Source organism: Phoxinus phoxinus (genome assembly GCF_949152265.1).
Source record: "Phoxinus phoxinus genome assembly, chromosome: 16".
NCBI classification, from domain to species: domain Eukaryota; kingdom Metazoa; phylum Chordata; class Actinopteri; order Cypriniformes; family Leuciscidae; genus Phoxinus; species Phoxinus phoxinus.
The window spans coordinates 8,129,865-8,144,293 of record NC_136891.1 but is presented as its reverse complement, the minus strand read 5'-3'; the positions used below and the strand labels follow the sequence as shown (position 1 = coordinate 8,144,293).

Genomic DNA, 14,429 nt, shown 5'->3' with positions numbered 1-14,429 from the left:
AGTTGCTTTTAGTTGCTTTTTAATCCAACAGCTCAAAATAATATTTGATTCTGGTGAAATTTGATAAACCTTTAAGCCGTAACCAGTAGGCTACAATTGCACAACATCTTTAAATGCCATTTCACACTAGCTGTCAGCATGTCATTATTCTTTCCTCAGTAAAAACGTTATCAATCTCAGATTATTTATTAAAAGCACATTTACTTCCACATCTGCACAAATATTAACAACAAAGCTAAAATAGTGAGCTGTGAACACCATCCAAGTGTTTGAGAGCTTGCACTCAAGTTAAATGAGAAACATCATACCCTTTTGTATTAATTCAGTTTAGTCCAGTTCTTTATTTATAGAGCTGCTTTGCGAGAACATTGGATTAGGAAGTGTTTAACAAAGACTAAGTGAGTGTAATAGCTTAAAGGAACACTATCAAGTATGTACTATATAATATTAAGCCATAATATTATTTTTGACATGTCCCAAGGTATAACAATGGTCTTCTTTAAACACCATGTGAATATTTTCATGTTTATTTAGTACCATGGTACTACATTCTAATTACTTTTAGTGAAGGCAACTCTTCTTGTCAGACAGCACTTTTACTATCTTTCTTTGTGTCTCATGTTTTTTCTTTCTCTTTTTCATCTTGTTTTGTTCTCTTACTGTAGGTGATCACGGAAGAACAATAACAGACCAATAATCTTGAGGTGGAGCTTGTTTTTGTTATGAACACATGAGGATGAAAAGAAACCTTATATCATCATCTTCTTTTCCCCAAATCCCAGCACCATGAATGGAAACCGTGATTGCAAAACGTCAATATGGGACACAGAATTCCAGGAATCTCCTGTCCTAATTTGACCTTTCTCTCTTGATAACACCGTATAATTCTTTGATGTAAATGCATTTGAGGCCATGATTGACATTTCTTGACCTTTGGCTATTACATGATTAATGGCTTTTAGATGGTTTTAATTAATATTTTTTTTAAATACGAACAGGAACCATGTGCTTAATCAGAAACACAAGCCATCAAAGATATGTGTGTCTCTAATGGAAGGAGAATGGCGTACCGAAAAGAGGTAAAAGTCATGTGCCTTCAAAGGCATAGACCATTGACACCCAAATAGAATCACTTGTTGTTTTTTCAAATAAGAAAATTACAAATTACAAACACATGTTCTTAAAGCAATAGTTCATCCAATATAATAGTTCATCCTCATTTGTTGCGAAACTTTGTTTCTGCTGTGGAACAATATGTTTTGAAGAATGTTCATTCTGCTCTTTTATATTCATAATTATCGGAAAAAAGTTAAATAAAAGTGGCCCATATGATTTGTGCGCTATATTACAAATCTGAAGAAGCCATGCAATAGTTTGTGTAAGAAACAGACAGAAATATAAAAATCAGAATACTTCCAGGGGTCACAGTTTGAAATTAATAGCTTATTATTATAGCAAAATAATCTAACTCTAAATTAAAGACAATCAAGATAAATTGAAATAATTTTCAATTATCCCCCCCCCCATATAGATTTTCCAAACTTTTTTGTGTACCAAATTCTCATTTCCTTATTCCTTTGTATAAAGGTACATGACTTGAATTGACTTCAAACTGAATGCTAATATTGCTCAATAGAACAAACATGGTATTTTAAGCATATATACACTGTAGTTGAGACAAAAAGTATGAATCTGCACTTTTGCGTTCATTAATAGCTCATTAATCCTCTCAACAACAAACTCTTGAAGTACAGCATGTCCCTTTTGGCAAACACAATTTGTAAATCTCCAGCAACAAGAGGCCACAGAAGATAAAGGTGCCTGTTGCTCCAATACCAGACATTTGTTAACAATTAGACCAGTGCTCAAGACTGACTCACTGAAGCACATGCACCGTGTCCCACCTCCTTTACTCCTCCTTCTCCCTTCATCGACTCCCTCCCTTTCCCACACAGAAACAATCACTCCCTCTCTCCGGCATGTTTCCCAAAGCTGCACATGGTTACTGTCCAAGGTATTACGTTCCACTGGTTCTATAGCAAAGAGGAAGCATGTTATAGAGGGTTTCTCTTGACACACCAGTTTGTTGGATGCTGTGCCCACAAGTGTCCTCGACATTGGATTAGTCTGCAGATTTAGTGATTTATTTCTTGTAAGCAAACCAGAATTCTTCTTGACTGATGCTCTGGAGTCTGAGTTTGAACGTTCAGACAGGTGAAATTTATTTGGTCTCAAGTCTCCACACTCTTTACCAAACTTGACCTGGCGTGTTTTACAGAATCAACATGAAAGGTAAGGAAACGTTTCTTTTTATTGATTCATACTTTGACTAATATTTTTTATTTTTTTATTATTCATGTGAGAAATACTTGTAAATACTGGCTAACATGAGCGTGCTGACAGCACACATTCAAAACTGAAACTCCGAGGTTCTATAAAGCAGGGAGCTGTTGATGTTGGATTAGAGTTTGTGGTTCTGTTATTTTGACAGCAACATACATCACACCTTCACCACTCTCAGCTTGACACTATTTGCTATTGAATTTTCAACATTTTAGATGCTGGTTTTATTCAACACGGAATAATTTAACACTATTGGTTTTCATAAAAGCCAAGCGAGATCTTTTTGAAGGCAAGTGGAACATGTGGATCTGCATCCTTTGTTGTTAGGATCTTGAATTTATAAGAAACGTATCCAAAATGAAGAGAAACATTTCTCTCTTTTAATGCATAAACCAGAGACTCGTGAAAGAGCATGGCTCCTAATGCATTCCTCATGCTGTGAGAGATGTGAGATTTAAGTTCTTCATTCTTCAAGTGTGGGCAGCAGGTGTGGAGCCAGTGTTAACCGCACACATTCCCTTCAGCTGTTTTCCCAAGCACTGACCAATGAATCTATTTGTAATAGACAGAAAGAGGCAAGCAGGCTCTTCTTATTCTTAGTCTGATTGAAGCGTATCAGATCTAATGAAACACTCTTGATCAACATATTTGATTATAATTGAACACAGCACGTCCTGTTTTTCCAGACACATCCTGGGTCAACATATTTTGTTGAGCCTGGAACAACATTACTGTCCAAAAATGTAATCCTAACCATATTCCTACACCTCAACCTAACCCTTCCCATATGTTAACTCTAAAATTAGGGAATGATCAGTGAATAAAACTGTGGTACTAAGATGCGTTTTGTCGATCGGATCACAAGTAGAGGAGGGAGACATTCCCGTTTACACCTGGTGTTTTAATCCGTCTCTTTTGTCCACTTTCGACCGCTTCTTTCCTGATTTTTTTCGAAGAGAGGGTCTATGGGCGGGTAAATGTATGGGATTTTTCAGAACTTTCAATCTAATGGACAAACTAAGATCACGTAATTTACATATGTACGCACGAAGACGATGGAAAAACACGAATAGCAGCAGGTTTTTCTTCTGCTTACGACGCCTGAACCAGATGAGTGTGTGCTAAAAATCAGGAATGGTGAGAGTATATTAGTATATTTTTCGTCTTCAAACGAAACTTGGGTCTCCAGCCGAGAAAGTTTAAATCCTGTCTTGCTAGCACGCTTCCCATTATATTTACGCATTAGGTCAGTAGGCGGAGAGTAGGCAGTATTTAGTGGTTGTTCGAGAACACATTCAACCACATGAGCGTTTAAACTACAAAAGCTTTCCGGTTGAATGCATTTTCGACTACCTCTGGACATGGTCGAAAGTGGACAAGCTTAAAACATTTTAGACCCCGTTTACACCTGTTTAGCGTCGCCCACTTGTGATCCGATCGACCAAAATGCATCTTAATACCAGGTGTAAACAGGGCCTGACGTAGAAGCACCTAACAATGGTTGTAAGCCTAAAGTTGACCAACTGTATTGTCTGATTGGTTGATTGGAATGTTGTTCCAGGATCATCAAAGTTGTTGATCCAGGAACATGTTGCATTTGGTGAAATCAGGTTCTACATAGGCAAGAATCAAAGGATTTAATGGTCAAATCATTTATTTTTTAAAAAGCCTAATGGGGTTGTCTTTAAGAAGCTGTAAAACATCCCAGAACATGTATTTTAATGTAGTTAATGTGTGACTGTAAACATGCTGATATCTAAAGATGGGAGGGGATGGGTGAGATTCACCTCCATTTTTTTTAACTCCTTTATTTTCATAAACTACAATATACAGTAAGAATGTTTTCAATTATTCTCCATTGAACTTTATGGTTGAACTCTGCACATACTTTTTAAAATGCGTGTAAAGCAGTTGTACATCAAGTAGAACTGTAGAGACACTTGTCTTTATTAGTTGTGGTTGGGTTTCTGTGGTTTGGAAAGACCATGCCCTCTGCCTCTGCTTCCCATCTCAAGTTGCAAGCATTCCTGTCAGATGTTTTATACCCACTGCATTTATCTGGTCACATAATACCAGTATTACTGTATGTTTCCTGTGTTTTGGTGCTTTTCAATAAAGTGAATCCATTTAAAGGCATGGGAACACTAGACAAACTCTTGAACCCACAGTTTAGAGATCATGTACACACTTCTTTTGGACATCAAAGCTCCTGAAGTTACCCTTGAGAATGCCTCATCAAGTAGCTTTACATTGCCAGATTTTGAAGGATTAGGAGAAACCTCAGACATCTTTGGCCTCTGTAGAAGGCGTTGAAGAGGTAAACCTCAAACTTTTGACATTGTGAAGTTCTGACATGAGATATCCTCTTAAGCCTTATCCAAAGAGTTCTCAACTCTTGAGTTGTATAAACATTTGTTGCCCTTGCTGTATTTGTGGAAAAAAAGGATAGCTGAAAGGATGCCTCATAACAAGAAAAAGACTAAACATCTTGACAACCATGTTTTGATGGAGTAAGGGAATCTTGGTGACCAAGTCTTTAGAATGGGCACTGACAATATATTATCTCAGATTAGTACATGCCACCATTGTAATTCATGTGGTTTTAATTATTCTCAGTGTTTCGAAGACCAAGAATGAAATTTCAGCCTGTAATGTTTGGTCAGGGCACAGATGTTGTTTTCATTGCTGGTTGTTAACATACTGTCAAACATCTGCCCAAGTGGACTGTTTTACTTATGCTCTACACCTGAGATAACTGATGTTTTAAGATTTTATCCTTCAAATGCTACCTAAATTGTGTCCATATAATGTTATATGGATCATACTCTTTTACAGTGCCCCATATTAAAATAAATTAGACAAATTAAATGATATTTCTATGTTCTAAGGTCAACAAATGCTGTTGATTTTGAGAGAAAACAGGAGACCTGGCCAGATTTCAATTTTTCTTTTTTTAGTTCCATTTACTGTATTATATTGTTGCATAACATGCAAACCGAAGACTGCCTCCTTGTTTAAATTTTGTTTACATCACGTAACTGTATTTTGAATTTTGACTGCCCACTCTTAATAAACACTGGCATATTGCCCTTATGCTCTCAGACTTCTAACGAAATCTAGAAACTTTCCATTTCCTCCAGATCCTTGAATGACCCGTCAAGCTAATTAAATATCCTGCCTCTTTTCATACTTCTCAAGTACTTGACCCTGCCATAGTGCGTTTCAATGGTTCTTTCCTTGTAAGCAATGTTTTCAAGGGGAATTCAGACATCCAGACCAGACTGGAGGGTCCCCTCCTTTTCCTCTGTATGTTGGCAACACTCGTGCAACCACAAGACCAAAGGTTGCGCCTGTTCTGAGCCACCTGTGTAGCCAGGACTGGTGGGGATATGTAAAGTCTCTCCACTTTCTCCCTCATCAAGCTTTTACCCTTTCTAGCACTCTGGCTCCGGTAGACCTGACCTCAGCGGCTTGAGTAGTAGGTATAAACAATCTCACCGTGAGCTTAGCAGGTTTGGCATGCAAAGCATGGCTCCAAGACGTGCCTGAGGTTTGAAAAATACAGACCCAAGATTTTAACCAAACGGAAAACGAAGCAGGTGCAAACTCCCTGAGACTGTGGTGTGGAGGGATGTTGTTTTAAAAGTGCTTGCTGAGCAATAGTGTCCGATAAAGAGAAAACAGTTTGATGTTTAACAGCATTGGCAGTGATGACTGGCATACCTCCAGTTCTCAGACTGGCACAACTGTTCTCAGGACCTTCAGTACCAACCCAGTGCTCTTCAGCTCTTCAAGGTATAGGGACGTTGAGTCATCATTCCTTTGTGTGGTTTGCTTCTAAACTTGTCAAACTTTTTTTCACAAAGTGCTGCTTTCTTCAGACAGTTGATGCCCAATTTTTCCCATTTTTTAAAAAGTAAACCCTGGCTTATCTCCAATGAAACTATGACTTTGCAACATGTTAGATTCCAGCCTTCAGAGACGCCTAAACATTTTCATGGTTTTTGTTTTTGTTTACTTTTTGTGTATTCCTTCTTCCCTTGGGATAGCAATCTCTGTTGAACTTAGGTGGTCTTGGAGACCTTAACACATCTCAATGTTTGTGCTCAAGTAGTATATAAAATGGAACAGGCTTAACAAGGTCTTCCCTCATGATTCAGTTTAAAAACTCCTTTTTATCTTTGTCCTTTGTTGATAAAGCTTCTTGGAAAGATAAATTGTTCCTCACTTGAAGCACCTCATGCAATGTTTTGGTTGTACTTCTCCAGGTAGTCATCAGCTAATTAGGTTAACCGTCATGGGTGGCTGAAATAAGCTTAGCCTCAATAACCCTCTGCTGACAATGCTTTTCCAGATGTTGTGCTGTGTGCAATAACATTTATCCTTTTTTCTATTCATAGTGACCTCATATAGTACTAATCCGTCCAAGTTTTTGTCTTGTACTAGCAAGCAGGCCTTATAGTTTTTCCACTCTTAGTTTATGATTTGTTTCTGTTGATAAAGCGAATGTAATCATCATTCTCCAAGATGAATTTCAATCTATTGACCTTAATTTGCAAACACATACATCAACCCTGCTGCTTTTCCCCCTCTCTCTTGCAGATAACTATTGTGGCTACGAGAACCAGCTTTTTAATGGTATGTGGAGACTTTCTCTTCTTTCAGTTTTATTTGGACCCTCTTGATATAGAGTTATAAAACCAAATATGTGCTTAATCCATGCAGTGGATCTAGTTGTCCTCTTATAATCTCCTGCAATTAAACTCTGTGCCATCATATTTTCATCATGTCAGGTCTCAGTGTTTTGTACTGTGCAGGAGGTAGATGATGAGTCTCAAGAGGAACTGTGTTTGATTAGCCAATACGCTGAACGATGATTTAATAGAATTATGATTACATTCAAGTATGATGTTATAAATTGTAAAGTCGTGACTTATTCATGTTTTGTGCCATTTCTCTTTGTAGAGGAGGACTTAACTGGAGAAGAAGAGGAAATTCCTCCCCTGAGAGGTTAGAAAAATCATCTTTCTTAAAGCGTATTGCTCTCCTTATTAATGAGGCATAACAGAGTACAAAAGATGGACGTAGGAAAAAGGAGTTATACAGTAGTGATTTTTTTTTTTATGTGCCTGAATGTCTGTAATCTCCACAAATATGACTCACCTTTTTATTTGTTGTGGTCTGACTTATATAATATATTTTAAGTGTTTGTATGTAGGCTACATGTCGACATTTATCCCCCACGGTTTAGTTTGTGAATGATTATTGTACATCTGTTTTAAATGTTCAGTTCCTGACGACATTTAGGCTTTGAAAAGATTAATTTCCTGAATTTACAAGCTCAGTTGAATTATTAGTCACGTGCAATTTTAATTGAGCCTCTTTACTGTTTATTTTTTATTTTTTTATAAAACAGTTAGGATATAATGGTTCAGATCTGACAGGAATACCAGATTTTTTTTATGAGAATGAGTGTCTTTTTTTTTGTCCACAGGAAGGGCAAGAGGAGGATGTATGAAATGTCAGCAGACACATTCTCTTCAGCTAGCTGTCAAAATGCTCTATGGCTTTTTAGCTTTGCTCATCATTGCAGTGACCGTCTTGGCAACCCTTGGTAAGATTTCACGGCACTGCAACACTATCACTAATAATCTGTGTTTTCAACACAATCATTATCTTGGTGAGGTGAACGATCAAAGTTGAAAGGTAGATATAAAACTTGTTCTTGAATCAGCAATGGATCAAATTAATTTGAGGATTTCCACATGAGAAGACACAGCTGGAATAGAGACAGATATGGGCCAGAGAAAAGGAATGCAGGAAACCCTGGTTTTCGTCCATCAGATGTTACAGCATTTAGTGTGGGGTTTGATTCAGCATTATGCTTATAAAGACAACAATCTCCAGATTTTATAGAAGCAGGCCAAAACCTTTACCTGTGTGGAGCTACACTAAATCTCACGTCATGTGATGTTATATATACCAAATCTGAATATGTTGCCCCAATTACTAGCATGAAAGCATAACAAGTCAATAGTGAAATAACTGCGAATCATACCTTCAAGACATTTACACAAGTTTCTCCTAATAATATTATGACATACAACAACAAATCCATGTTTCAAATGCAATGGCCCTCCAACAAGAATGCCACAACATAGCTAAACTCTGGCAAAATAAATCAAGATGAATGTTTGGTTTGATTAAAAATATAATGACAAGATGATGGTTCATTTAAAAAAACAAAAAAAACAGGCCTAACTACAAGATATTTCAGAATGATGCCACACACATCTGTTTCATATTGCTTTAACTCCTCAAAAATGTTGTTAAAAGCAGTTATGTGTGTAATATGCATGCTATTATGTTAAGGAATGTTATGTAGGAAGTGAATCTGAAGTTTACACAGGACAAGTTAAATCAAGTAACTCAAGCATCCTGTTTAGTGACAAAAAGTAAGCAATGTCCTTTTAGCACTTTTTTAGAATACAGCAGGTGACATGCAGACATACAGCTGGAAAATAAATTACAACCACAAGCGAGGGTCCATTACACTTTACCAGTCCCCGTAGTCCAAGATTAAGTCTTGGTGTGTGAAGAAAGCTTCAGAAAAGAATTCCAAACCTGTGTAGTATTCTCTAAGGAAACTGAGATCACTTAAACTGTTCTATGCAATGAATATTATGCAGTGTCACATTTTTTATTAGAATTAGAAATTCATATCGAAAATATATTTTTAAAATAATTTTTGCTTGTTTGTTTGTTGTTCATCACTTAATTCTCCAAAATGACCGTTTTAATATCAATAAATTTGTCATGTCAGTCTTCAGGAGAGTTGACAACTTATCTGAAGAGGAATCATTTTATCACAAACACATTTCCAAAGTCCAGGAGAGTATAAAAGGTAAGAATTCTTGTTTTATGGTACATCAATTTTTGGGAACTGCTGGGCATTACAGTGTTATTATAGGCTCTATTATTTATACACTATAGTTAATTTATGGTTTTTAGAATTTATGATTTTTTATATATTTTCACTTTTCTTTTAAATTTTAGTTTAAGTTTTAATAATTGTATGCTGTGCTTCTGTCATTGTTATTAGTGTTGTATATTTCTACAAAGCTTTAAATTATTTTTAATTACATTTTAGTCAATTAAGGCATAATTTCGTTTTTCATCTAATATTTGTATTTTCATTTTAATTGCCAACAACTATTTGAATAGTTTTTGTTTTAGTTAACAATAAAAACACTGATCTACAACAGGAAAGTGAAACTGCAAAAAGAAAGCCATGTTTTCACACAGTTGCTTCTGTTTAAAATAGGCCTGCTAGATTTATCTAATTTGTTTATCTAATCTCTCGGTTCACTTCCTGTGGTCGGTGAACCCCTCAGAGAGTAAAAACTCATGAGAAATCATTTATAACTGAAATAATGACCTAAGAAACAGCTGTCCACACAGAGAGCTCTGACTGTTAAAACACAATTGCATTTTCCTGTGTATTTTTTTGTCAGCAATACAAGAGATTCATGGTTTTGTGGTTCTATTGTAGATATCAGCACTGCAAACAACTATTCCAACTGCTTAGATGTTGCACAATTCCAAGAGGAGATTGCCAGACTGAAGAAGGAGTTTGAGGAGACCCAGAAGATGGTACTCGGTCAAAAGCAGCAGTTGGACCAGGCGATCCAGTCTCAGCAAAGTCTTACGCAATCCAGCAACAGAATGACGAGAGAGCTCCAGACCTATGGAGTCATCATCAAGCGTATAAACCAGTCTGTAGGCCAATACCTGGATCAGGTAACAGGCTGGCAGGTTGTCATTAATGAAACAGATCAAGGGATGAAAACCCTTATTGAGGATCAGTATGATTTAAAGGCCACAATGCAACAAGTCAACACCACTGTTGCTCTTAGTGCGTCTTGGATAGGTGCTCTTCAGAGGAAGGCTGAAGAGGAGACCTTGGTTCTCCAAAAAATAACTGCAGACTGGCAGAATTACAGCAGAGTTTTAAGTGCCCTGAAATCCAATGCCAGCGTAACCATGCAGACCGTGAGGGCTGTTCAAAGTGGCGTCTCTGCCACTCACCAGCGTATCAGCATGAGCTCAGAGATGGTGCATGACCTCACTCTGCAAGTCATGAACCTTCAGATGCAACTGGACAATGTCTCGTCTTACATTGACGAACACGAGGAGAACATGCATGACCACCAGTACCACACGAAGTACTACGAAAACCGGACCGGGGAGCGATTTGTGACATTGGATGCGAGAATGAACTCCATTGAAATGGAGATCGACACAGTTTCTTCCAGCATCAATGCAACCGTCAGCCATGTTCAGAGCATGTACAAATATATCAACATAGAGAGTTCCTCTTGCCAATCCAGACTGGGCAGTCACACTGAAGATTTGCAGAACTTGAACAACACAGTCTTGCTTCTTCTTCACCTAGCCGACACTCTCAGGGTGCAGTACATTATGCTGAGTGTGCGCCTCGAAGTTGATGTGAGGAACCTATCATTGGTGATGGAGGAGATGAAGCTTGTAGACACCAGTCATGCAAAGCTGATCCAGAACTTCACTATTCTGAAAGGTTGTTATCTACTTGTAATGCTGAACGGCCACTGTCCTGCAGAGTTTAACACCAACACTGATCAAAACCTGAACACATTGATTAGCTTGTTCGGGAGGGTTTGATAGCGTTGGGGGCTAAACTCTGCTGGACAGTGATCCTCTTGGGGCAGATTTGAAGAGCCCTGCTGTAGTGTCTATAAAATAGCTTCACTTGCATGTTCTTGAAGAGTCTAATGTCTCTTTTTCTGGATTCTTAACAGGTATGCCTGGTCTACCAGGTCCAAAGGGAAGCAGGGGAGAATCGGGAGCCAAAGGACCTCTAGGTGTATCGGGACTGAAAGGAGACCGAGGACTTGCAGGAAATCGCGGACCTCAAGGATTAAAGGGCGCTATTGGAATTAAGGGGGATCAAGGTTTGCCAGGAATTTCTGGGATGAAAGGTGGGCCAGGACTTAAGGGAGAAAAAGGGTCTTTAGGGCAACCAGGGCCTCGTGCTGAAAAGGGACCGAAGGGTGATATGGGGGTTCCTGGGAAGGATGGAATTCCTGGGACCAAAGGACCGCCAGGAATCCGGGGACAAGCTGGACTCCCAGGGGTACATGGACCTCAGGGACCGGTAGGACTACAGGGCGCTGTAGGACCACCGGGGCCGCCTGGAACACCTGGACCACCAGGGGAGCCTGCTCAGAAGTCATGAACAGATAGACATACAACTTAAAAATAACCCAAATGGTGATACACTGACTGCCTTCCTGGATACGGTTATGATGTTTCTTGCAGTAGATGGTGGTAGACGTCAACTTGGAGATCTCTCTTTTTCTAAACAAGACGATGGTGGGGACTCTTTGGAATCTTAGAGGCCCACATGCACATTCCCCAAAAATGGAGCTTTCTCTGAACAACAATACACTATGTATAGGCTTTCAACACACTTAGAACTATACATGAGCCACTTCACCACAATTTGGTTTTAACAATGCTTATAGAGCCAGGCTTCTATATGAAACCATTAATTGTACTAGTACCATCCATTAGACTCAATAATTCGCCAGCATCAGCATTTGAAGACAGATAAACATGCAACAAATCATACTTTTGCTTTTTATGGAGTGTATGTATTACAGCAACATTTTACATTTTGTATTTGCATCATAATCCCAGAACATTCAGAGCAGGTACTCTGAAACACGATTTTTATTATGAGTTCAAGTAAACCAAATATTTTCACTCATCAAAGGTAGCCTTGGTACAAATTTGATGAAAAAGTATAGAAACTCGTCATTTTACAGTTGCTGGCATTGCATGAACCTGCAAAAACCTTTACAGACCATTTTTTTCATTCTTTAGAATTGAACAGTGCAACTTTAAGTTTTAATGTTCATATTGGTTTGATTTTCTGATTTGTAAATATGGATAAGTTTAAAAGGAGAAATTTTAAGCGTTGGTTAATGTGTTTGAGGAGGACTTCATGATGTGTTGGCATTCAATTTATTCTCTTTGCACAACAATAAAGGTTTATAAGAATGTAAATAAGAGGGGGACATTTTTGTTTAACATTTTCAACTTCATTAAGCAAGTAATGTACCATTTTAATTATTGCTTTTGTCATTTTATACTAAAATCATGAAACAAATAAGAGAAATGCCTTTTCACGATTAGCTATCAACCCAGCAATTACACAATGTTTTTAACATTTCACAATGTTGCATTTTAAAAAATGCCCCATAACTCAATAATTAAAAAAACAAGCAAAATGTGCAGTTTATGGATTTGAATGGCCAAAAGTGATCAGTACTAAACTGCTAATTTGTTTTATACAACCAAAATAAATCATTTTGGAAACATTATAGAATACCTAACTGGAAGTTTTCGTAAATGTAAAGCATCAAAATTATGTTTTTTATTTCACAAACAATATAGCAAACTGCAGTATTTATGGGATGTTTTATTTAGGTGTTAAAACAACTTGTGCCAGCTGCATGGTGCTGCACATGGCGATGAGACGCCTCTGTGATATCTGACTACTAGCAAGCTTAAACAGTTTCCACATGTGACAATAAATCATCATCATGGCTACAATAAAAAAGGTCAGCTCCATTTGATGGATTATTATATGGCTCATTTCGACAAAGAGAGCAAATCAAAAGCAAGTGCAAAGCTAAAATAAGATCTACATGATCAAAAGTCTGTCTGCTCCCATCACTAATGTTAGAACGTGAAGTCTGATTAGCATGTCACTGAATGACCTTTATGTTTTATCTCTTGTACATTATTGCAATGAGTTTTTTTTTATATAGTTTAGTTTTACTTTCTCTTATTGTATCATGGCTATGTTGTAATAAGGAAACAAACCATTAGCATTAGATGATTGACGTTTGAATGTGTTGTTAGATCTCTAATTCCTAGTCATTCCCTTTTGTTTCTTTAAGAAATCTGTTTTTTCCTCAATCCCATTATTTCTTTCTCAAATTCAGTACTGTGCAAATTGATCTTTAGCCTTCATCTTCAGCTTGCCGATTATAATATAATAACAAAATTCGATCCAGAAAACTTGGGTACCAAACAGCTTTTCAAAGGAAATTGATTCCTTGTGGGAATGACAACATAATAGTAACTGTGTGGGAACCAGCTGAATCATTAAACCTCACAACAGCTAAGCTTCAAATATTCTAATGAGTTCCAGTGGAACTAAATTTTGGTTGCCTGTGTGTTTTGTGACTTTGGCATGTATAAATGAGAGGGAGCCAAATAAATATTCAAGCAAGATGTCTACCCCTATAGGACCCTGCAATGATTGTAGGCAAGTGGATATGATGTCATGCTCTGGGGCATTTGAATATTGAATATAATATAAATTATAAATTACAAATAATTATAAAACGTCAGTGATGCTTGCCAAACTCGGTGCCATGGTATTTTGGGAAATAGTTGCTAAGCTGTTCTGAGTGTTTTAGTACATTGTCATGCAGTTGCAAAGGTATTATGGCTTATTGTTCTGCACTCACTTGGGTGTTTTTAAGCGGTTGCTTGGCCATTGCTATGTGATTTCAAAGATGTTGTTTTGTTGCTGTGCAGTCGCTAGGGTTATCGGAGTGGTTGCTTGGTCATTGCTATGCAGTTATTATTGTGTTCTGTGGTTATTTAGTCGTTGCTAGGCAGTTACTAGCTGCTCTCACTCTGTTCTGTTCACTTATAAATTAAACATGTAAAAGTGTAGGCTATACTTTCTACTCCATTTTCGGACAACTTGCTCACTAGCTCAGTGGTCGTCCCGAAAGGTGAATTGCTACAACAGAAATTACCACACCTTGACAGACAGCTTTCACGACCAATGATAAAAACCTTTCACCACGCCCCTACCTTTCGTCACGCCCATTTATACACACTCTTGGAGGTGTCCAATCCCATGAATCACGATGCACGACTAAAAAAAAACAAGCTAAAATGGCATGGTTGCTTCAGCAAATTGCGATTTTATGTCACAGTTAATTTTGTTAACACGATAAGGT

General features: G+C 37.6%; 1 protein-coding gene across 1 annotated transcript; it reads left to right on the top strand.

The window, feature by feature from the left end:
• Positions 1-1,970: 1,970 nt before the first annotated feature.
• On the top strand, positions 1,971-14,133 carry scara3 (scavenger receptor class A, member 3). Its single transcript, XM_079639596.1, has 7 exons — positions 1,971-2,292; positions 6,946-6,981; positions 7,309-7,353; positions 7,838-7,957; positions 9,167-9,247; positions 9,896-10,939; positions 11,181-14,133. The coding sequence occupies exons 1-7, from the start codon at positions 2,286-2,288 to the stop codon at positions 11,615-11,617; spliced, it is 1,770 nt and encodes a 589-aa protein (XP_079495722.1). The 5' UTR covers positions 1,971-2,285; the 3' UTR covers positions 11,618-14,133.
• Positions 14,134-14,429: the final 296 nt, after the last annotated feature.